General features: G+C 37.2%; 1 protein-coding gene across 3 annotated transcripts in view; it reads right to left on the reverse strand.

Annotated features, from left to right (window-relative positions):
* Positions 1-3,581: 3,581 nt before the first annotated feature.
* SCAF11 (SR-related CTD associated factor 11) overlaps positions 3,582-25,519 on the reverse strand; it is a 48,550-nt gene continuing 26,612 nt past the window's right edge. For 2 of the 3 annotated variants that reach the window (XM_064701822.1, XM_064701823.1), the window contains exons 4-15: positions 24,900-24,977; positions 23,104-23,201; positions 22,019-22,086; positions 21,341-21,396; positions 18,888-18,994; positions 17,867-17,956; positions 16,445-16,551; positions 10,250-12,745; positions 7,912-8,255; positions 5,257-5,475; positions 4,700-4,819; positions 3,582-4,328 (exon numbers count right to left, since the gene is read on the reverse strand). In XM_064701822.1, the coding sequence (XP_064557892.1) occupies positions 4,200-4,328; positions 4,700-4,819; positions 5,257-5,475; positions 7,912-8,255; positions 10,250-12,745; positions 16,445-16,551; positions 17,867-17,956; positions 18,888-18,994; positions 21,341-21,396; positions 22,019-22,086; positions 23,104-23,201; positions 24,900-24,977 (3,912 nt within the window). In that variant the 3' untranslated portion in view covers positions 3,582-4,199. The remainder of the gene's footprint in view (positions 4,329-4,699; positions 4,820-5,256; positions 5,476-7,911; positions 8,256-10,249; positions 12,746-16,444; positions 16,552-17,866; positions 17,957-18,887; positions 18,995-21,340; positions 21,397-22,018; positions 22,087-23,103; positions 23,202-24,899; positions 24,978-25,519) is intronic. The other variant, XM_064701824.1, reaches the window with a different exon arrangement.

A 25,519-nucleotide genomic window follows, 5' to 3' on the forward strand; every position in this document is an offset into this window, starting at 1 on the left:
CTTAGCGGGCTCCTGTGAAGTTTGAGGCAACTGACGTAGAACTAAACTCGTAGTTGACCCAGAGCACACCAAAGATGGAATCCCTGCCCTGACCCACGTAACCGCCGTGCCTGCACTGCAGGGCTGTGTTCTATTGCCCCTGTACCGAGTGCTGCCCTACTGCTATAGAAATGTTGGTTCAAAGAGCCCTCTAGGAAAAGCCCTGCGATTCCAGGTACAGGCCTTGACCAAGACCATGTGTAAGCTACATTCCTGGTCCTCAAAATTCCTGAATTTTGGTAAAGGGCTCTGGAATTTACAGTGAATTCTGATTTCCATGAGTTATTTTCTCTCATAACGCTACTGCACCAAAGGATCAAGAAATGCCTGGCTATTTTTGATTGATACTCCTTATAATCCTCAGTGGGTATTAAATTTCTTCAAAACTTTAGGACTAATCCTATGACAACCTGCTGCCAAAATCTCATGTTTGGTTCCTGCAGTAGTTTGTGTTGGACTACACTCTGGGTTTGCATATTTATCATGTGTAACAGGCATTGACTTCATTGCTGTCAGCCCCTGTACTTACTGCACAGTGCAAGACAATGAAAATCAGGTTGAGCTTTATTGTTGGTGGGTGAGTCTGGGAGTTGTGAGTGACATTGGAAGTGTCAGGTTTATAATCAAGTTCCAGATCCCAGCCTGTGCTTTTCCAGAGCTTTATCTCCTTTTCTACAAGTAGTTACTTGTGCTCTTAGTGGTTTTCTTACCAACCTAGTGATTAAAAACTTTTTAAAAAATCATAGGTACTCCATTAGTAATAATTAGTACTATTAGTACATTAGTAATAATTATTACTCTTCAATTACTGAAATTGGTGATACACTTTATTGTTTTTACTGTCACCTCTGCTATTTATCAAGTATTGATCAATGTGAATATTATAAGGTGCAGTAATAATGAAAAATGTTGCCAGCATAGCTCCTTCACTGTAACTCTCACACCCATGCCAGCCTTACCTATGGAGCTACCTCATGAGGGTACAGTGGAGGTAATTCTTGGAAGCAAAGGGATGCCTGGAATTGCATTCCCAAGGCAGGGCAGCTCTCCTGCATTAAAATCCCCCGAGGGTATTTCAGTGAAGCTGCTTGTTCCTAGGGCAAGCCCAGGGTTTGGCTGCTGCCCTGGTGGCTTCCTGCAGCAGTAACCCACTCCTGCCCTGAGCCCCTCCATGTTGTTCAAGACCCAGGTGAACGGGCTCTTTGCCACCTGCACTTGTTTGTTTCTAGCTTGGAGCACCTGCAGATGGGCAAGGCAGGGTGAAGGCCAACTTAAAACAAATGAGATGTAAAGGAGGGGGCGCCCAGGCAACAAAGAACAAGATAAATGCATGTGCACAGAAGGAACAGGAGCTACCTTGCTTTCCAGACAACACCACTTGAGCCAGAGTCATTTAAAACCAAACACTGCCAGCTGAGAGAAAAGAATTTATTAGAAACTGTTAAACACTACACAAGACTAAATTTTAGAGTATTTTTTTCAGTAGACAGCACTCCAGCCTACATATACAGTACTGTGGACTTTGGACAGCCATGGTGCTGGTAAGGTATATCTTTAGGATGAGACATTCAAGCAGCATGCACAGTGAGAAAGGGAAAGGGGTGCAAGGGAAACCCTTTTGATTTGCATAAGTTCACACAAGGTACACTTTTGTAATTGTTTCCCACAAGGTAGTTTGGATCGAAGGAATCACCACTACCCCAGAGGCAGCAAGGGGGCTCAGCTCCCCAGCTCTGCTCTCAGTGCTGGTGCACGTTGGGAGGTTTCAGTAGAAGGCGTTTCAATAAAGAGAATTACACCTTTCATCCTACTGGAACGCAACCAGGACTCCGAGGTTGCCAAACTCCCCTTCTCACACAGAGACCAGCAGAGACCTCGCTGCTTTTCAGTAGAAACAGGAGCAGAGTCTACAGATTAAGGCAATGCATTTCTGTAATTCAACATAGAAATTGTAACAAACTCTGTATTTTATGATAAATTCTGAAGTATTTAATTTTAAAAAATAAAGTTACTGATCACACGCTACTCTATTTGGTATTCTTCATTAGGTTTTGAAATACAGTGGAGCATCACTATAGTCACTGCCCCAACAACATGGAAGCCAGTGACAGCTTCTCTTCCACCCAGGAGCTGCAAAACAAGAAACCAATTACCCCTCCCTTCTCCCAGTTCAAATCCTCCCTTGTGTCTTCCATCTCCCCCAATTTCCACCTCTCTTCCAAAAGAGGAAAAAAAACCCTTGAAATATTTATCTGACTCCTGAAAGGAGCTTTATAGCAAGGCTCAACTGTACAGACTAGAAAAAGATATAAAAGTGATTAAAATCCAAAAATTCAGAGAAGGAAAATGTAATAAAGTACGCATGGCGTGATAAACCAGGATACACATAGCAATTTGCTACATTTTTCAAAAAGTGCTAACCAATTTTAGCTTAAAATAATTCAAGAGATCTTACAAATTGCTATCATAGTGTAAAACTGAGTATATTGAAAAGCCTAAAACCTGACTTGACTGTAGAAAATGTATTATATCTGTTTCTAATTTACATAGCATCTGTACTTAGGCACACAAAAATAAATATAGACAGTCAAATGCTTCATTAAGTCTGCAGAAAGTTACAGTTAAAACCAAGCAATCAACTGTTGTGACAAACATCATGCTTTTACACCTCTGTCTCTACACCACACATGTACACAGGTGGATATCCCTTATGTCATCCTTAGGCTTCGGCAAAAGTTACTTAAAAGGTGAGAAAGTTTTCTGCCAAAAACAGGTAATTTGGGAACTACTGGCTACACAGAGATAATTCCTCAGAAATCTCAACTGATACTTTCTGTTAAAATGTTTTATTCCTGCTTCTGGGCCAGGAGGCTTGGGGCTGGAGCAGAAGCCAGGGTGATCCAACCCCAAAGACTGTTATGGCACAACAGGACTGGAGGGTTAGCGACGACATTTTACCAGCACTGTGTAAGAGTAAGGGAACAAATTGGAGTAAGGCTCCTTGGAGAAGGATCTCAAGCTGTTCTTTTGCTAAGGAGCACACGGTGATTGCAGTATTCCAGCAACCCTCCCTGCTGCTGCCTCAGTGAAACTGGTTTTACCTGAGCTGTAAGCTTTCCCCAGGCACATCCAGTGACCTGACAGCTGTTTTTAGAATGCTTGTGGTACCTCTAATAACTTGTCTCCAGTGCTCGGGGAAGCAGGAAGACACTTGGCTTCCAATGGCATGGGCTCACCAATACCAGTCTGGTGATTCATGCCACAGTCCCTAATTAAAGGAGAAAAGTATCATGCAGCTGAGATTGGCACAACTGGCAGTCTGCTCAACTGGGAACCTAACAAATTCCAGCTTTCTTGATTTTACTTGAAGAAGAAACTTTTCTGTTTCTGAACATCTAGCTTTGGTACACTAATTTCCTGCTAGCCTAAGGGCATAACCTAAACTGAGGTTCTCAGTGTGTGGTGACTGAGGGCTTTCAACACATAAAAATTATTCAAGTTATCCCACTATCTTGAAACAAATTAAAAAACATCACAAACAATACCAAGCAGCATAATTTTTATTTGGTGTTACAACAGCTGTGCAGCACCCATGCTTTTGGGCACCACATTTTACTGTTTATGACTTTTCTTTTTGAAATCTAAACAGTTGTGTTCAGACAACTCTATGTGCTTTTTTAATATACACACTGTGACCCCTTCATTCAGCCTGTCCAGTTAACACTAGAAATGTTTGTCAAGGCAATTAATTATTTCATCTTTGCTATAATTAGGGAGCAATCAAAAGAAAAAATTTACTTTAATCTGACTGATCACATGTACTGTACATACCTGTTCCAAACCCAACGTACTCCAAGTTTCTAAGTTAATGCACTCTCTTATTCAAGTCAAAATGCTGTACATCTAAGTATCCACACAACCGTACATTCCTAATGATTCTTCTTTACACCTTTATTCTTTTTAGAAATCTGTTTTTAAAAAGGAATAAAGAAGTTGCCCTGCAGATCTATATTTCTTTAGAACAAAACATCATACACTACCTTGAAAAATAGTTTTATCAAAACCAAATTCAAATCACTGTCATGTACAATTTTCAGTTAACAGTTCACATTGAAATTGCACTTTGCAGATAGAATAAAACTAAAAAATGAAAACATATTCTACTTCCTTTCACAGGAGACTGCCTCTTCAGGATTTTTCTTCCGTGAATGCTTGTATTTGTCTACATATGCTTTGACTAGATTTGCCACTTTTGCAGCATTAACTTCTCCGCTCTTGCTATGACAAACCTGCAACAGTTGAAAAAACAAAAACGTTTGAAACATTTCCATTGATTTGCCACAGTCCCACATGATTCACTTATTTCCCCACACTTCTGACTCTTCCATCCCAGGCAAAACATATTTTAAAACTCCTAATACTTTCCAATTGCTCCCCTAAATACTTCTGAATTCCCATTCAATTCTTCCACACAATAACCAGGTTCTGTTTTGAGAAGCCAAAGAAAGCTCTTGTGGATGGAGAAAGAAGAAAGGTATTTTTGCTTCTCCCTCTTCCCCCTTCCCAGCACCAATGTGCTGTTCCCAGAAAAGTGAGGAACCCACCCCAAAGCTTGCCCCAAGGTGAAATGTGTGCAGCCTGGATTACTGGACCCACTTACTTTATCTACAGCTTTCCGCACAATTTCTTTGTATTCCTCCTTGGTGATATCTTTGTTTTGGTAGAAAGGTTTGATCGCCAGCTTGACCTCTTGTGCTGCTTTTTCTTGAATTAACAATTTCTGAAGAGAAAACAAACTTGAGTGTTGTATTTCACTGCCTACGTATCTTTATCAATCCCAAGTTAAAACTTAACAGGAAAACGTTGCTACAGAAGATTAGAAAACCACTCCCCACACACACATTTCAGCTCTCATGGGAGCTGCCCCTGCTCTGCTAAGCACAGAACATTTTCCCATAGCAATTCAAGTGATATTTATAATAGTGCTGATTTAAAGAAGATTACATTAAAAAGAGTCAGAGGCTAATCTGTGTCCTATGATGGCCACAAAAATATTACATACATGATGGTATGGAGTACATTGCACTGAGGGGTTATTGTCATAACTTGCTATTTTTTAGTACATCAAAATGCATTTACATAAAAATTAAATTTTATATGTTTTAATGTAAATATATAAACAGTGTATATAAAATATATGCTGAACTTTGAACTTGCCTGGTCCTTCTTCGAGCTATCTGCACTGGCTTCCACTGTTACACTTGCTTTGTTTTCTCCCAATTTTACAGCTGCATTAGAGCTCTTCATGTGACCTGATGACGTTGCATTACCCGAATTTGGTCCCTGAACTGTTCCCACGTTTCCCAGGACTGCTGCTGGAGCAGGCAAAGCTGGAGCACTCATGCTGTTACTTACATGAGAAGCATTTGGAATACCCTGTTTTAAAAAGTTATCAGCAGTTAATACATCATTCTTCTATATGGCAATGTGCCTTTCTAGGAGTCGCAGCTGCTCCAGAACGAGCACAAATACTGCATGCTTTGGTTCATTACCTAACTTCCACACTGCCCACTATTATGGAAGGTACAAACATTACATTAGATTGACTCAAAGAAAAAAACAAAAAGAAAAGCTTGAAAAGTAAAGCATCTTCCATGTCACCACAATGGCTGCCATTTTCTAGCTCTGATCCCAGTAATAAAATACCCTGCAAACAGGCACAGAGGGTGTTAGAACAAGGGGAAGGAAGTTTATGGCTGCAGAATCAACCTGATTTACAAAACAAGTCTCTGATAAATTGACATTTTCTAAAAAAAAATCAGCACCTAAACACACCTGCAAAAGGTATCACCCAAAGCCACACTTGCATTCCTGCATCATACTGATGCTGCTTTGAAAACACCTATTTTCACGTTTGTTATCAGCTTGAACTTGCAAATATAAATACATAGGCAAGAGATGAAACGCTGGCTGAAATACCAGGATCTGTTTTCCAGGAAAAGCCATTTTCTGGCCATTTCCAAACATCACCAAAAGGCACTGCACATACTTTGGAACTGAGAAATTAAGTAGCTCTCAGACTTTAGATAGAGGCCATTTTTAGCAAAAGCCCAGAACATCCTCCTGGCATGTTTCTGGCAGGCTACACTAAACGTCGCTTTTTTGCAGGTCATCACCATTACTCTTTACACATCTGCATTTATCCATATGGAAAATAACGAAACAGGAATCTGAGCTCTTTGGAAAGGACATAGAAATGGAGCTGTTATAGCCAGCATGCCAACGCTCACCAGTGTGCTGCCTTCATTTTCCTTTCAGCAGGAAGGACAGGTGGTGTCCTGCAGTATTCAGTCATTTCTATTGTGCCACCACTAAGGGGTTGTTGAATGAAAGCTCAAAGAAAAAGCAGCAGCAGCTGCAAGAGCATTCAGGTTCACGGACACCAGTCCACAAAAGCAGGTAAGAGCAACAAGTGTAACATGGGCTTTACAATAGGTAAAGCTGCATTTTGCAGCAATACACAATCTTTACTGGAATTTATTTATTGCTACACTAGATACTCATTTCAGAGGTTTGAGGCCTATGTTCTGACTACTTACATTTTTGGAGGTTAAATCTACTAGATTTCCAATCGTGAAAATATTTTAATTAAGACAGGAGGAATTAATTAAATCAACAAGCAATCAACCAGCATTTTAGTTCCAGCAGTACCTTGCTGGTTTAATTTGCAGTGTATAAAGTTATTTCATATGGCCTGTAACCCCACTCAGTATTTCCCACAGCACTCAACTCTCTTTGTTGTAAGTTAATGACTATAAACAGATGACAGCAGTGAAAAGTGAGAATAATGTAGGCCATTTATCAGTTCACTTCAGATCTTTACAGGTGATGTATGAAAACAGAGGGCTAGAAATCGTTTGCTCACTTTTTCAAGCTCAAATGTAGGGGAAAGTGGTTTAGGTTAAAACAGGCAACAGCAAAAGAAAAGCACAAACCCCAGTCAACTCCTGAAGAGCCCTTTACTTATCATAAATGCAGTATTACATCTTCTTGCAGGGCCATGGGTTCTCCTCCAAGTTGCTCATATTCTTTTCCTTGATACAAAAGCTCTTAATGTAAACAGCCAGCTACAGGAGGAGCTCACATACATAAGAGTTGTTTTAAAGATATCTTGAGAGTCACAAAAAGATGGTCTGACCTGCCCTAAGCATGGCAGAGTCTTTTTGAAACTGGAGAAATAAAGTGGGAGTTAGGTCTCAAACAGGGCATGCAATACCAGGAAAATCGGGTAAGAAGGTAGAAGCAAAAAACACCAAAGAGACCTCAGAAATTATTAATTAAAAAGCTTAAAAGATCAAACAGAATAAAAAATGTGTATGTGGGGAAGCCACTGAGATGGTGACAGCTGGAAAATGGAAGTGTGGAAGAAATGGGTGCCATGTAGTACTTGGCAATTTTCCTCTGTTGATAGACCCCCCATGGGATGAGAACTGCAACACAGAAGGTTAGATCACTTCCTACATGCTGCTGAAACGGTATTCAAGCATTTCCTAAAATGCTTAAAAATCAGATTTGAAAGGGGAAGATTTAGTTTTGGAAGCAGGTCACTTCTAAGATAAAAAAGATAATGGACAACACTGATGAAATTTTTCATTACCACAAAAACCTGGTTATGATGCTCTATGTTGTTATTTTTTAAAAGCTACAACCCATATGCTCATGGATGCTTCCACTTCAAATTTGGTGCAGAGTGGAAAAAAGCAGGCAAGAGAGAAAGAAACTGCAAGTATAAATTTATGGTATTCAAGATAAAGAATCCTTAACTGGTATTATTTCACCACTGTTCTTGCCATGGCCTCTGATAAAGCATACCTGCAATTGTTTTCCATCTTGCTGTGAAGCAATGTAGTTGACTTGTTGAGATGGTGGGGGTGGAGGTGGAGGCGGAGGTAATCCCTGAGAAATATTTGTGGGAGCAGCTACCTGTATGAGAGGCACTCCAGCAGGGAGATGCATGGCCATTGCAGGGTGCATGTTGAATGGATTTCGTGGCATATTCATCAAGGGAGGATGGACACCCACTGGATACGGGAAGATATTCATAGGTTGGTGCTGTGCATTCACTTGTGGCATTACATTCATTTGTTGTTGCATCATATTTATTGCTAAATGAGAACCATCATTTTGCTGGTTGCCTTGGTCTTTGAGGTTTGGATCTGCCAAAACAAAAAAAACCAGACAGTATATCAAGAAGAAATTCTGTACTTCATAAAGCAAAGTGGGAGCCAGGTGTGTAAACTCTTAATTAGGGATGAATTATCAAAAAGCTTTCTATAATCTGAGTATTTTCAAGATATTGCACAGCACTCACCACCACGTGTGCCATGAAACCAAATGCTAGTTTCAAAGTTTAAAAAATGTAGGTTACTATGAAAGCCTGTATTTTGAATTTTTTTTCTATACTTGTTGCCATAACAAATCCAATAAATTATTTCATCACAATGAAACTGCAATTTTTCACCAAAGAGCAGGAAGACAACATAATTTACCCAGTAAATTTACCTTCTGCAATTGCAGAAGGTTAGTCACACATTACCACATCAGCAAGTCTCTGCTCCTGATTCACACATGCTCACTGTACACTTCTGGTAATTCCAGAAATACTCTGCTGGGATTTTTCACACTGAGCAATAAGTCATCCTCAAACCATTTAACAGATATTCATATTCAGAAAGAGTTGTTCAAAAACCCCATCATGGTTCAACAAGTAAAACCCAGAAGTAAAAATAACCTCTTGGGGTAGCAGGTAGCACTTTTTAACTGAGTTACTTTGATATCCCATCTTCTCTTCAACAGAAGCCAAAAAGTTAAAATCTAGACACAAGCACCAAGACTTCCAGAAGTCAATAACTTAGTTTGGAGAAATGATTGATATGCTGCAATTCAGATGTCCTTCCTTAGAATCCCTTCCTCGAGGAACCCTGTCATCTAATTCACAGGGATTGCAATCTAAGGCCTTACATGTCAGCCCAAATCCTCATTTGTAAAGATAATGGGTAACAGAATCACTGAGGTTGGAAGGGACCTACTGAGACTCTGCTTCAGCCTCCCTGCTCAAGCAGGATCAGCAAAAGCAGGTTGCCTTGGAGGACCATGTCATGATGGCAACCTAGCCTGTTTTATTCAGTTATCAGAGATGGTTGTACTATTCTCAGCTTCTAAAAGTGAATAACAGCATGACTGCTCCTCAACTACATTAAAAAGTCTCTGAATCACAAAATGCTTTCAGTTACAGGTTTGGTAGGTTTTCCCTGCAGCAGATAGAAGGGTGACAATGTTGCCTCAAAACTAGGAAGGCACTGATGCAGTTATCTCTTACAAGAGGGAGAAAACCGCTTGCATATGGGATGAAAATGCATAAAAATGAAAGGCAGAACAAGGAGAGAGTGCAAGAGTGCAAGTCTTCAGTGTCTTCAGAAATGGATTTCATAGTTATTAAAGTCAATCCACATCTATCTTTAAAGATTATTAATCAGGACCTTAATAATCTGTGGATGACTTCTTAACTACTCAGAATCAATCTCATCCACAGTTCAGTGAACTTACTTTCTACCAAAAAGTTTATTTCTGTCAGGGCAGTTGTCTTTTAGATATAAAAACCCCTCTAAAACTGATTTAGACTGATATTAAAATTTTGGAGGAATTTTAAAACTGAAATACAGTAAAGGCACTGGTTTTGTATTTATAAATTACCCTAAATTTTTAAAAAGCATTTAAACAGGACTACTTATCTAGGAGCAAGATAAATATCAATATGCTGCTTGGTCATCTCCAAAATCTGCCATGTGGGTCTGCACAGGCAAATTAATGTATTTTTGAAACAAATTAGCCTTTTTAAAGTTTTGCAGATGCTAAAAGTAACTATGAAGATATGCTTTCTCTTCAGCCAAATCAATTTACTTCAACAGCACTCTTCAGATGCAGTCCTTAAACCTGAACTTGGGCTTTATGCAAAACTAAGAAGCCATCAAAACACAAGAAATCACCAAATTCCACCTTTACCCCTCCATATTGCAAAAAGAGTATGGATTCACCCAAAATAATTTTTTTTAAGAACTTATCGGCAGATCAGATCACAGGACAATGTGACAGGATTTTGTTCAGCTATTGCATCTGTGACAAAGATATCATACTTCAAAACCATTAATACCTTGTTCAGGTGCCTCTTCTTCTTGTCTCATTCCCCATCCAGACTGTGGGCTTGATGAATTGCGTCCCCTTCTTGAATAATAATTCTGCACATCAGCAGGTAAAGTCTTCCTCACAGCCCAGCTGGATGCAGATGTCCACCCAGACCTGTCAGCAGGCGTTTCGAACGAAAACTCTTGTTCATTCTTACGCTTGCAAGGCTGCTGTTCCGAGAACCTTGAAGCTTCATTCCCAGAACCATCTGAGTTCCCTGAGAGAGGTTTTCTGTTTTGCCAGTGACTTTCACTCTGGTCTCCATACATGAAACCACTTCGGCCACGGCCACCTCGGCCACGCTGACCTCTCCCTCGATTCGGAATCCAACCTGAACCAAAGTTTTTATTCCAAGACTGTCCTGCATTATCATGCCTGCTCTCTTCCCAATGTGGTTTCTCTCTCTCTCTGTTCCTGGCCTCAGGAACAGAGTTTATCCTCTCCATTACCCAGTCTGGACAATCATTTCTCTGCTTATCTGAAGAACACTGATCATCGTTGCTTTTTTCTGCATTATTGTCCTTCTCTTTTTTAAGATTTTCATTCTGTTTCTCTTGATCATTTCTCCTGTATCGATCATTTCCTCTGGGACTTCTCCAGCTGTCATTTGCCCATCTGTCTTTCCATCGAGGTGAATGACTTTCCCTCTCATTTCTAGTGAATGAAGAACCTTTATTTCTAGTCCTAGATCGTGATCTTGATCTAGAGCGTGACCGTGACCTAGACCACCTCCTACTTCTTCTTTCTCTGTCACGATCTCTTCTTTGATTATCTCTATCACTGCTTCGAGACCTAGATTTTCGCCTTGGAGATGAATCCTTAATTCGTGATCGAGAAGATGACCTCCTGCTTTCCCTGACAGTTTCCCTTTTGGGAGATCGAGATGGTGGTTTTTTCTCATCTTTGAGTGTGTCTCTCTTTGGAGAACAAGATAAGGATCTCCTTCCCTCTTTCACAACTACCTTCTTGGGTGATCGTGAGCTCCTGTCTCCAGCTGTCTCCCTTTTAGGGGATGGTGATTGAGATTGCCTGCCCTCTCTCCCAGAAGGAGACCAAGTTGTCGATGGAGAGTGAAATCTAGATCTTCTAGTTCGAGCCTTTTTCTCTTTTTTGAGCTCTGGCTGGGACTCTCTTGCTTGAGGAACAGTTTCATCTTTTTCATCAGAACCTGATAGAGAGTTTCCCACATCACACTGTAAGGAGTTCACTTCCTGCTCTGTACTCTCAGGTGGTACTAACTGCTCAATCTTAGGTTCATTCTGGTCACTGCAAAACGAGTCACAGTCCATTGGTATCATTTCATTGTTATCTTCACCAAAATGTTTATGTTCAGCATTTACCGGTGGAGACTCAGAAGTTCCACCCTCTTCAATTTCTGAAATGGTGTTTTCTTTTGAGGGCTGTTCTGAGGTACTGTCCATGGAAATACTGTGTATTAATGCAGCTGGTTCTTCATCTTGAACAGGTTTTGTATCTGCACAGTCGCCTACTGGTTTTAGTTCAGACTCAGAATTATCTGTTTCCATGGCTTCAGGATGTTCAGGCAACTCACTTCCAGGGCTCTCTAATGGCTGATCTTTTCCCAGAGGATCCAAATGTTCCAACACTTCATTTTCTGGACTAGCTATGGGTTGATCTACTTTTGTCAAAGTTTCTATGTTCTCCATTAATTCTTTCTGAGTACTACATGATGTCTGATCTACTTTTTCAGAAGTTGCATGGTCACATACATCATCTTTGGGACTAGCTACTGTTTCCACTTTTTCAAGATTATTTTCACAATTGTCCTGACTGCCAAGATCTGCATTTTTTTCAGTAACATCTTTTACTTTAAATTCCTGACTTTCACTTCCTAAAGTTAGTATTGGGAGTTCTTGAAGAGAAAAACCAACATCTGCATTGCCTGAAGTATCTTCATCTCTGTCACATTCTCCTGTAGTTTCCTCAATTTCTGCATGCTCACTACAGCTTTCCAATCCATTAGCAGATTCTGTTTCTACATTATTCTTCTGTGGGAGGCTTGCATTACTGCTTTCATTATCTGACTGGTGGTCCTTATCTAAAGTTAAGACTGCTTCAGGCTCAGCAATGTCATCATCTTCCACTGAGCCACAGGGTGATTTTTCAGAACGTGCAGAACGTCTCAGTTTCTTTTTAACTGCAGGTGTTTGTTGTTTAACTGCTCTTTTAGACTTGCGTTTTGGAGGAGCATTCTCTGCTTCTGAATGAGTTTTATTCAGAGATGGGTTATTGCTTTCAGGGGCACTGCAAGCAGAACTGCTTGATCGAGGGGAGCTCCGAGACTGAGTCAGAGCCTCGTTTTTGCTGTTCCGTGCAGACCTTCTTGTAGGAGTAGTAGCAACTGATTTTCTCCTACTTCCTCTAGTACCAGATGAACCAGAAGCTTCCTTTTTCTCTTCTCCTTCTTGGGTACATGCAACAGCATATCCTTTGCCTAAAGATTCTAATAAAAACAGAAGACACTAAGATTTGATAATAATCATTTATCTGAACATATTTAAGAACATAAAAGGGCCTTCTGCAACATAAGAGATATCCTCCAATAATACAATTTAAGATTTAGTATGTAATACTGCCACAGCTTTTTTTCTTTTTTAAATGAAAACTGGTTGTTTTAAAGAACAGAAACAAGGTAAAGTGACACATCAGACATCTGAACACACAGTTTAGAAGCAGTGCTGGCATGGCTACACGGACAGTGACAGCATGCACAGTGAAACTGCTATTGAAATGGCTGCTCAAAGATAGCCAGCATTTAAGCTGTTAGAAAAGTAATTAAAGCACAGTACTAGAGAATGGGACATCTTCCAGTGGCCACCAGTGGATGATCACATGTGCAGCAGTTGATCAGGTACAGCAATGACAGTGCAAACTTATTCAGTTATAGGGCAAACTGAACTTAAACTCTGCCACAAGACACACAAGGTGCCAGCAGCACATACAGCATGCAGCCTACAGTGCATTAAAAAAACAAAAGCTCTACAAAGAATGACTAAGGCACACCTAGCAAGCAGCTCAGCTCTTGTGTTGATACTGCACTAATTTATTTCATTCAACAAAAGTCTTGGTAGGGAAGCTAAGGGTTCACTGCATAGGGAAGACTGCACTGTCAGCTATGAAAGCTTCTGGTGGACAGCTCAGGAATTAAAGATTAATGATAATTAAGAAAATATACTTGAATGTAATACTTCAGAACTAAATTAATTTATTGGGATGTCCATTAATTTGTTTCACACTTTGTGTAGATTAGAGGAAGCATCAAGGATGTAGTGCTAAAATGCATTCTTTCATGGCTTCAATTTCATACATGAACAGTGCAAACTAAGAAAGATTAATTGCTATAGATTTTGCAATAAATCTCTCACATCACAAATGTGTGATTTTAACTCTGCACATTATTTCCCATGCTTCTGCTACAGCAAAAATTTGGCTAATGTATTCACAAACATATTTTAGAAAAGTAAGACTGGAATAAGAAAACTAAGTAACTGCAAAAAAGCCTCTTTCTACCACTTACTACTTTGTTAGCAGAACCAAAAAAACCTATCACTGTATTAAATGCAAACAATAATTTCAAGAGAATTAATTCCATAACCACCTTGCTAACTTTTAAAACAGCACAGGACTACAATCACATCCTGTGACCTTCCTTGCAAATACAACAATTTGCCTGAACATGAAAAAGAAAAAAAGGACTGGTTCTGGGTTTTGCATGTCCAATGATCAAATAATGACTTGAGAAAATGAAAACCAACATCAACTGTACTGTATAGAAGGTACCATGTATTTAAAAGAAAACAACATGACAGTAAAGAACTTCCAGGGAATTTCAGGTGACTGACACTATTTCTCCTATCTACTCTAACAGTCTCACCAATCATTTTGTTACAAAGTGACTTTACAGTGGTTAAGCAGCACTTAGCAACAGGTGGCTGTTTCAGACTAATTATGTCTTCAAACCTATTACAATAGCCAGGAAATCAAGTCAGATGTTACATGACATTTCAAATTTTAATATCTGTGATTATTTTCTTCAAGGGAGAAGAAATCTTGCAATAATAAAAAAAAAACTCCAGCAGAATACCAGTGGAATGTGGGAATCTGGACAGAATTAAAAGGCGAGTTATTTTTCTAGCACATTCAAAATCTACATGTGAAGCACAAATCCTTTTTTAGCATGTCCTACTACTTGTAAAATTTTAACAGAAAAGCTTCACAAGATTTGGACTTGCACCAAATAAAAGGCATTTCAGCTCACTAACTCTTTACTGAAAAATATTTTAATCACACAAAAACTGCATAATGCCAGCATAAATCTTAGTGGTATTCGTAGATTCACTAAAGTGTTTTCAGGTCAAGTTAGTAAAACAGATTATTTAAGAGGAACAGGCTACTAAAACTGCAGCAGCTACAGGCATGATTCAGACACTGTAGTTATATGGTCATTATTGATATTTGTATGCCTCCTCATACAACTCTGGAAGCCAGTGTCAGCTGTTACTCTGCTGCAAAACTGTATACTTTAGGTGAGACCAAAAGTTGAGAGAAGCATAAAAGGAAAATAAAAAATGCTTATGCTATGATGTTTCAGGCACAATTTAGTAATAAATGAAATAACCAGTTTGCATCTTTTTTAAAATGTATTTATTGTCTTCATTCTCCTTTTCTTCACCTTTTTAAAAAGTCTGTGTCCTTTTATATATGTGTATATATATATATATGTACACTTGCTGTACATCTCTAACAATATTCAGATTAGGTTCCTCTTTGCCTTTGTCTTTACCTTTCTTATGCATGCTGTCCTTTTACTCAGATGCTATATAAAAATGAAATGGGGTAGGAACACTCACTCAACAGAATGTGACTGAAATCCTCAAGGGACATCTTCATGTCCACCATCCCCTTGTTTTACTATGAAATTTTAAGACTCTTACTTCCTGCATGCTCCTTACCAATAGAAAGTATTTAAATAAAATGTGAAGATGACTTAAAACTCTGAATCTTAAAACACTGTAGTATGTTGGAACTAATCTTATAATTCAATCTTTGTCCACAGTACAAGCATCAAAATTCTAATCAAGACAAATGATAAGATTCTGGTTTAAATGTAATTTTTTAATGCTTCTGGGACATCCTAACAAAAAAGCTTGACTATAGAAGTGGAAAAGTAGACAGGGAAGTCAAGAGGTATGAGCTGACATGTATATTACTAGAAGCAAAGTGGTTAAGGATCGGCTACAATGCACTGCCAAACATCAGAGCCCTGCGGAAGCAACCTATCCATTTTTCACTGGGAAATGTGGAGGTGAAACACATACCTTTAAAAAGAATAAAGAATATGAATGCAACTTTTTCATCATCCTACTACTACTTAATTCCTTCCAGTAATTTATTTTGACACAATTTTCATAAGCCAGGAGACCCAAATCTGTCCTATCTGCCTACTAGACAAGTGAAAGTGGTGTGATTCCCAATTCAAAGAAGGTATTAACTCAAGCCTTATAAAAGACTACTCCTTTGTTTCTACTTCTTTGAACCTGTGCAGCTTTTTGGAAGAGAAACTACATTTTTGCTGAGCATGGAGACAGAGGCTGTTAAAGTAACTGGAGGAAGGCAATTCCTTCCATGTCTTGTCTTCTGCTGCTTTCCTGACAGACCATGGAGCTCCAGCACTTTTGCAAGGTTTTGCCCAGTAGAGCTTGTAAGCAAACTGAAAGAGATCCATACACTTCACTGCTTCCTGACTAATGCTCTTCCCTGCTAGAAAGGTTTGTTCCTCACAGCACACAATATACCTCTGAAATATGCCATTCAAAATGCATCAAAATAAGATTTATCCTTGAACAATAGGAAATGACGAAAGAAGAGCACGAAATGTTGCAATTAGAAATGGAATGAAGTTACATAAATACTTATTAATTTAATCTTCAAAAGAATAAGTTAAACCAGCTTTGGGGTGGATGATTTATGTTGTGTACTTCAAATTCAGAAATTAGGTAGCTGATTTTGAAATACTACCAAACTGCATCAAAACAGATTTTTTTCCCCATTAAGTGTAACTAACTCTGTTCGATTTCTAATAATCATATTTTAACAATACTCCACATGAGCTATAAAGAAAACTTACAAAAAAAAAGTTTACCAAAGTTTTCCAAAGGCCTGATATTTGTTGGAAAAACTCTTCCAGCCACTGCAGAAGAAGTGAGAAGACAGGTCTCACCTTCAACTCCACAAGATACTAAAGGAGCACTGCAAAGTAAAAGCAAAAGCAGTGACATAAGTTGTTTTAGCTGTTTGCAGCAAGTCTTGGAAATAATGCACAAAACCAAAACACATTAGGCAACTACAATCCTTTTAACTTCATCAGAGCTGGAGAGAAACACAAAGCTGGCAGTGAACAAAACTTTCCTTGTCATATTTCATTTCAGATTTATTTTACTGCCTAATCTATTAAAACTGTTTGAACAAGGTATGTTATGTTAAAGCAATATACATCTGGCTTTCTTTAAAGTCAAATATAGAACAGCAACAGCCCAGTCCAAAGTAGTAGGTTATAGCACTGGAAATAAGGGAATGAGTGCTGATTCAGTACTTCAGCAGAACAGCAACCTTTTCTGCACAAAAAGGAGAAACTGTCTACATGAGAATTTAGAAAATACTCCTTTTATTTTTTTCTTCATACAAACAAAAAAATATATATTTATTCAGACTCCCTCAGAAAACCTTGGGCAAAAAGAGAGTTTAGTTAGAGATCTACAATTTTTGCATTATTGCTGAGTTGGAATGAAACTTCTCCTAAGAAAATGCAAATGTAATAAATTTTTTATTTCAATCCTAGATGCAATTTTTTATTATATTTTAAAAACTCTTCACTTGCAATTTTAATTTTAATCTTTTTTTAAATACCAAAAAGAGCAAAGAGATATGTAATGGAATTAAGATCATAGAACCAATTTCTTATTCTGTTATTTTAAAATCAGTTATTTTTATGGTTCTGTTTTACAGTCACAAAAAATATCCTTAGGGCATGCTTTAACACACATCTGCTCTCTGACAAAAAAACCCATAGAATTACTTTATGTTCTTGGTTTCACTTGATACAACTCCTGTTAGCTCTTTTTAGATGCAAACAGGATTTTTTTATAAATTATTACAGAAAAAGTGATAGAACCAACCCATGAAAGTAAGATACAGGGTACTGTGGGGACTCAGAATCAGATTGATGTTAAAGCAAGCATAACCTAATATCTAAGGATAGAAATAATTTTAAAAGCTCATTGAATATTAGCTTCCAAATAGAAAACATATTTCTGTGAAAAGGTGACATATTAAGAGGCACAAGTCAGTGGAGTTACTGTGCTTGTCACAAGTACCAAAAAAAGTATTAAGACATACAAAAAAGAATCTATTGACATAAAATCACCAAGCAGCAAATACACAAAAATTCAACGAGTTAAATGCAAACATAGTCTCATGAAAATAATATTCTATCTAAAGACCAATTTGAATTAATCAAACTCCGAACTTGAAGTATAAAGATCCACTACGAATCCAAAACACAGACCTTTCAACTCTAGCAATCAGAGATGAACAGGACAATTCCAGTTCTTGTCTCTTCTGTCTGATCCCTGAATTGACTTCTGTGAATTCTGCACTGAAAGACAAATTTCACACAAGAAGTTATAAAAAGTAACTTTGCACTATGATAATTTTGTATTTCAGTAACTACTCCTACCAATTACTTTAATTTAACTGTATTAGAACTTTCAGCAGACATGATTAAACTATGCACTGGTTATTGCTAAGAGGAAAAATACAGTCTCAGCAAACACAAAAGAAGTCCTAAACAAATAAAGCAGATGGAATGGAAAACAGGAGATGAAATGTGTCTGTTGGAAAGTTGAAGGACGGAGAAACTTTGCATCCTTGACTAATTAATTCTGTTGCACGCACGGCAAAAAGTTCATCTTTTACAGACTGTCAAAAACACACATAGTACTTTTTTTTTAATTAGGCCATATTATTCAAATAACATTCTTTTAGACTGTTCTTTTTCTTCCATTTATTCAATGAACAATTTATTTATACACCCATTCTTAAGTTAAAGGCTTAATTAAGTATTTTGCTTAATGCAAAATTGCTTCATGGATATTTAAAGTATTCCTCTTGGAATCAAAGAACAACAACAAAGAAGATTGTTTCTGATACAAACCAGGATATTTACCAATAACTTTTTTGGTAACTGCTGTTGTAGTAACAGGGCTAAGCCTTTCCTGTCCAAGGCTTCAAATCAGCAAGGAATTAAACATGAACTAAAGTTAAAACTCTTGTGAAATCAATGAGATTAAAATACTCAAGTGTGTGTTTCTGATGCTGACACATGACAGAAATTGGGGTGTGCCCTTAACAGTACTCATATTAAAATATTTGTGTTTGTCCTTTAACTGCTCTTTATCAAGGAATAAATACTCTGCCAATCTTCAAAAGATTTCAAGGCAGTATATATACAGGTAGGAGCAGAAGGAAGTTAAGAATCCACAGTACAGTTACCCATCAATTTATATGAAGCACTAGTACACACTAACCAGTCATTTCTACAGCTAATAAAGGATTCTTCACTGCTACCACCAGCCAGAAGTGTGCTGAAGAAATTAGTTCTCATGAGCTCATTCCAGCAGGTCTGTCTTCTGGGCTACACAAAAAATAAATTATGAATTAAAAACACCTAAACTAAAATAATTAACACAAAATACAAGAAGATACACTGAAATTAAATTAGGTCAGAAAGACTTTAGTTCATAAAAAGCAGACACCATAATAGCCCGATTGGTATATGTAGATATTTGCAGTTACAGCAAACAAATTTTCTCTACTCAGTCTCTAAGTTTTCAACAACTGCTCTTTGTAGATGAACTTCACATTTTATATAAAGCAAAATCTTTCATGTTCCACACAGACATTATGAATAAATAACCCTGATCTTAACTATTTCACAATTCTGCTACCTAATGCACCAAAGTACAGCTCAAGCACCTTCACAGCAATTCACCAAATACTTGGTTTCAAATAACAAGAAAACCTAACGAGGATAGCTGGGATTCTCCTTTGCCCTCAGGTAGGATTATGGAATATGAAGATTGTCTAGTGTGTCTAGTTACTGAGCCCTCACACAGAGGCACAACACTCAGAACCCACTTTGTATTTCAAAAGCTACCAGCAGCACCAGCAATTTACGTTGCTAACAAGGCCCAGCCATGTGCTGTGTGCCGCTGCCGTTTGCAGGGAGCTCTGCTCTGGGCACTGCACCGGCTGCAGGGGAAAAACCAAACCCCAACAGCAAACCATCAACAGTCCTCCAGATACCTTCCCACACTAATATATACCTACACTGATCCATGTTTGTCACAGCACCTTACGGGCTCATACCACCTCAATCTGACTAAAAGTTTCCTTTCATTCCCTAGGGTGGTATTTTAGTACAGGAATTTAGAATACTCCTGTAATTTTAATTCAGAAAAATGAAAAATAAACTTTGGAGTGGGATGTATAAGAATACATATGCAGAATGTCTCAATATGCAGAAATTATCCATATGCTCCATCAAACTTTGGCGCACAAAGCTGCTTCTGCAGGGAAAATGCCCTATTTTATCAGTGTAAAATTTTTAAGTTTTGCCTAAAAAACTGTTGGGTTTAAGTTTTATTTTAAGAATAATATAATTTTTTAATATTAACTTTTCTCCCTCCAACTGAAAGAGCTATCCAGATGTTCCACAAATATCCTTATGAAGTAGTTGCTAGTACACCATGGCTTTCTTTTAAATTTTGAACATTTTTTGGATAACTGAGTCCCATGCTTCCTCCTGAAGGTTTTTAATGGTTCTACTTTTGTTTATGCACTTTTTTTTTGCTACAGGTACTATCTGAGACGTTAATCCTATTAAACACTCTACCATAAATCAGTAAAACTAAAAATGAAAGCATTCCCCAGCCATGAAGTCACATTAGTGGCTGATCTACCGTTAAACCCTGTCTTTCCAGTTCAAAACCCCCTCAATGCAGTGAAATGTACTCTAAGTTTACAGGGCAACAGAACCCAAATTTCCAAATACCTGATTTAAAAGGGGCAAACTGGAGCTAACAATATCCCTGACAACCATGATGTAATGAGCACCAAACAGAAGTTACAATTCAGGCCATCGGCTGCTGAAAATGCACAGGATGTGCCCCATACTACATGAAACAAAGCAGTAGCCGGAACAGGGACTTGAACAAAGCTTTTCCTCCAAATATTCAAACTTCAGGTAAGATAGAATGATGGCAAATGATGGCATTTGCACTGCAGAACTAAATTTATGGCCTAAAACTTTTTCTTGCACATTCATTTACAACTACAACTATGAGTAAGAAAACACTGATCAAAAACTTGTGTCTTAGAGACACAAAGTACTTTTGACAGGAGGGATGGTAGAAATCAAACGAGAGCCTTTACAGCTCCTTATAAATCTGGCATCTGGTGATCTGTGTTTATAGGCCAAGATTTATAAACAAGAAACCTGGAAACAGAAACCTTCTTGACAGAAATGTCACATTTTAAAAAATCCCAATTTGATGCAAACCATAATATCTATGTCAGATTCACATAAATTACTTGGTTGATTACATTTATATATTTTATTGAAAATAATGAAAACCTTCATATAATGGTGCTTGGCTAAAATCTTCCCAAAGGAAACCATCTTCCTTTGGATGAAAGGAGACGAATGAAAACAGGGTTCGGGATCTTATAACGTAACAGCCTAATCTAAATGAAAATATTTACTACCACAAAACTAATTTTAATCTGAGAAAGAAACTCATATAACCTGGCTCTATATTCTAATTACTTAAAGACAAAAAGAGACAAAATAAAAAAGTTTTAATCATACCAAAATTAACAAATTTTGGAGAAGTTAACCTCAAAAAAAGGCAGGAAGGTAGTCTTAAAAATGCTCTAAATAAAAGAAAGCATTTACAAATGTTTCCTTTTCAGAACCAACCTTGTTTATCTTCACAGAGAAAGCTTTCTTGTTTTGTTTGTCATGCAAAATATTACCTGTGAAACAAGGAACAAAACTTTCATCTTAACTTTAACATATTCTTGATTGTTCATCAAAATCATTAATGCAATGGGAGGTTAATAAAATGTGCATCTTGAGTACATTTACAATGTTTACATACAACTGAGTAAATGAAAACGCACACACCTTTACAATAGCTTTTTAGCTACCAAAAAGTTTTTACCTCTTCAGTTATTTTCTTTATTTCCTAAGTTATGAACAGACTTATCAAACAACTTTTATTGAATAATTCTCTCAGAGCAGCAATCTCAAAACACAGCTAAATGTTGCTTGTGTTTGAACTCTCACCAAAAAAAACTTCTGTGAGTAAAAGCTAGTCATTAGCAGTTCCCCAGCTGCCTGATGCAGAAAATTACTTGAGGCTGAAACCACATCCATTTGAGTTGTGACTGAAATTGAAGAGGCAGTTTTCCAGTAATATAAGAACAGGAATTCCACATATTGCAATTCTGCTCTAAAAGTTCCACATTTCTACTACTTGGATTTTCAGTTTTATATAAAAATGTAAGCAATTTAAAAAAAATAAATTGGCTCATCAAGAAAGATATTCTAGAGTTCCTTAATAAAACACAGCAATTCTGGCAAATACCAACTTACTGTATTTTTTCTTCACAATTCTGCTTAATTTTATTGTTACTGGCCCTCTGTCTGGACATGCAGCTCTTCTGCAAGACCAAAAAAAGACATGAAAAAAGCAGTTTCTAGGCATCCAAACAAAATCCTCTCCTATTTGAAGGTAATTTTATTCTTGGCACATAAATCAAGTTTAAACTACTATTAAAATCTGAACTTGCATATCATCTTTTGTCTTTCAAAAGTCATAGTGCTTCAAACAGCTTAGGAAAAAAAAAAAAAGAAAACCAATTTACACAAAAGTTAATATCCTGTATTAAATCAGAATGCTGAGATTTGTTAGATTTCATGGCAACATGTGAAAGATGTTATAACCTGCTTCCTTTTAAGAATATCAGTCAGTGTTGATTCAGAATAGTGAATCTTATTTTCTTATGAGTTAAAAAAGGTAATTTACCTCCAGTTATCTTTGCTGTAATGAAGTCTGCTTCACATTAAACTTCAAGAACTCTGTAGTTTTCATACATTCCAATAAACACTGACTTTAGATAAGCACTATTTAGCAAAATTCATCTGTGTAATCCTCAGCTTCCCTTTATACAATGCAGCAAATGTTACAAGATAAGGTTTACTAAAACAGAAAGGTTATTTCCATATAACAACAGAAATGTTCCCTCTCAAGCTGACTAGAAAAAAATCAGTCCTTTACTACAATTATGTTTTACAGAAAAGGAGCATCACCAGTGCTTACGATAATATGCAAGAAAAGTGGATCTTTGTTTAGAGAAACAAAAAAAAAAAAATTTATATTGTTAGAATTTGATGTAGCCATACTTCAAAGGAATGTAAAATTTTTCAGAATTGCTGGAAAAATGCAACTTTCACAGAGATCAATGCAAGAAATACATTGCCCTTTACTTCTTCCCTGCTATTTTAAGTGGGAATTACAGCAATGATAAAAGTAAAATTAAACTACCACTCATGAAAACGAACATATTTTAAAATGAAAATAATTTTACAAAATTTTCAGGCTGTACATGTTAAACCAATTGATTTTATTTCTTTTGAATATTCCAATTCAAATACTTGAAATTACATGGCTGACCAACCTCACAAAACTTCTCATCTTCACATGGCTGTAAGTTTTCTTATTGCAGGCACAGTTTTCCTCTTCCTCCTTCCTCCTTAGTTGTTTTGTAACCTGAACCTGTGTTGTAAAATAGAATCAGCCCAATCTAGAATGTCATGACACTTAGGCTTTAAATTCATACAAAGTCTCTTCAGGTCTGTACAGAAATTAAACTCAAACAGAAGGACTAGAAAACATTTCAAATCTTACTTCTTTTGAGGTAGACATGACTTTGACTTCAGAGTTTGGAGGTTTCATTTTTTTTTTTCCCATAAAATAGAAAAACCTACACCTTGATATGCTATTGACAATGCCTAGATGCATACCATAGAACATAAAAGCCCTGAACATTCCAACTGCCATGGCTAGTGTCTCAGAGCTATGCACTAGTTTCCATTAAGAATCTATATGCTAAGTTTTTTAAAACTAAGTTGGTTGTTCAGAATACACCAGGTTCACCTTGGGAAAATCCTGAACTACCACTCAAATTAATATGCTTCCTCATAAATCAAACACACACAATTTTCTTCTAGAGTAAAATGACTGAGGTTTTTTTCACATCTCAAAAACACAGAGCAATACAACTTATATTTCACACTGTGAAGTTGCTTCAATGGCTACACTGCAATTGGTTGCATTAGAAATTTTGTATTTCCTCACCCCCAAAATCTGGCTTTTTATGCAACCCCCTAACATATTAGCATGCCAATTGTGAATATCACAAAGAAAGCTGCCAGTCTCCTGACAGCACCACTGATGATGCTGACAACTGTGTCTGTATATCTTGGTACACATTCCACCTATTCCTACAGCTCCGCTGGTTCTTTTTCAGGGAAGGACATTTTTCTCTGCCTACCTGTTTACACTGCAATTCTGCGAACAGACAATCTTTCAAACTATATTTTGATACAGCCTTTACACTTTTCCAAATGTAAACTTCAGTTTATCCCATTTCAACTAATTCCTTGATTCTTCAGAAATAAAGAAGACAAAATACACAAGAGGGGTTTTCTATGAGAAGGAAGCACCTCTAGTTGGCAGCATGGATCCTTTACAGGTGACTGCCTGGGCTTCCACAAGTACAAGAAATGAGTAGTGGGAGCCTGTTTTCTAAATGTCACAAAGTGCAAGACCAGCAGCTTATGAACTACTTATAAGCATAATTTCATCACAAAATTTTCAAATTGTACATGGAACTACCAGGATCTTTCTATATGCATTTTCAAGATCAACTATCAGAAGAGGTTTTTTCCTACTTGATAAACTACTCTCCATATCAGTATTTTTAAGAAGAATACAGAACTGAAAAAAATTCAGATTTTGGTTGAACAACATTTAACATTAATTGATCCTCTTGCGTTTTTGTCTGGGAATTGGAGGCTGTGAACCCAGAAGATTCACCTCAGCTAAAAAAAAAGGCAGTATTGCAGGATAATTGGTATAGCAGTTGTTTACAAAACCTAGTTTAAAAAACACTTTGAGACCAATTACTATGCTTCTATTCTTGGATATATCATGAATACTCAGAGATACTACAAAGTAGCAACAGCAGCTTTATGATTATTATTATTAGGGTAAAATACTTGCTCTGAAAAAAATAATTAAGAATAATTCCTAGCTTCAAATATATAATAGAAACATTTAAACAGTAATTATTTTGTTAAGAAAGCTTATTTAACACAACACATTTCATTTTATATGAATGAAAGGCTGCAGGAAAGGAACTTGGACATTTCCACAAGGGGAGTGATTTAAGAAAATAAGTCTGGAACATACCTTTATCTGCTTATCCAGTGCATCCAGCCTGCACACTGCTTGAAATGGTCTGCGATCAATAGGACATGAAGCCTGCGTCTGAAACATTATTTTTCTTATTACAAACTTGGTAATGAGTTAAGAGAAGCCCTAGAATTTCTAAACTTTTTATTCACTATTATAGTAGCTTACAGAAGCACAAAAAATCCCAACTTGTTCACAGTAAGAATACATTTGGACACATTATCCATACACTCAGTATTTTGTTTTATATAAGCAAGATTGCTCTTTCAGGAAAAATCTAAAGGAAACCAGAATATAAGCCAGAAGTTGTGTTTAGAAAAGGAAAAGCATTTAAACCATTTTACATCAAGTTACCTTCATTTTCTGGTATTTTAATTCCTTTTAGGTAACTGATTTTATACCAATGTGTCCGAATTTTGGCTGGGATAAAGCTATTTTTTCTTAGTAGCTGGTACACTGCTTTACCAGATTAATGTTGATAACACACTGAAAAGCATAACAATATGCAAATGTCCTCTACATTTCATATTGTTCTAACATTTTATTTTCAACAGGAAGTGGGCTGCATTGTGTCTCCTTTAAAGCATAAAACTGGTAATGCAAAAAGCAAACAGTGG

Source organism: Zonotrichia leucophrys, chromosome 1A (assembly GCF_028769735.1).
Source record: "Zonotrichia leucophrys gambelii isolate GWCS_2022_RI chromosome 1A, RI_Zleu_2.0, whole genome shotgun sequence".
Lineage (NCBI taxonomy): Eukaryota > Metazoa > Chordata > Aves > Passeriformes > Passerellidae > Zonotrichia > Zonotrichia leucophrys.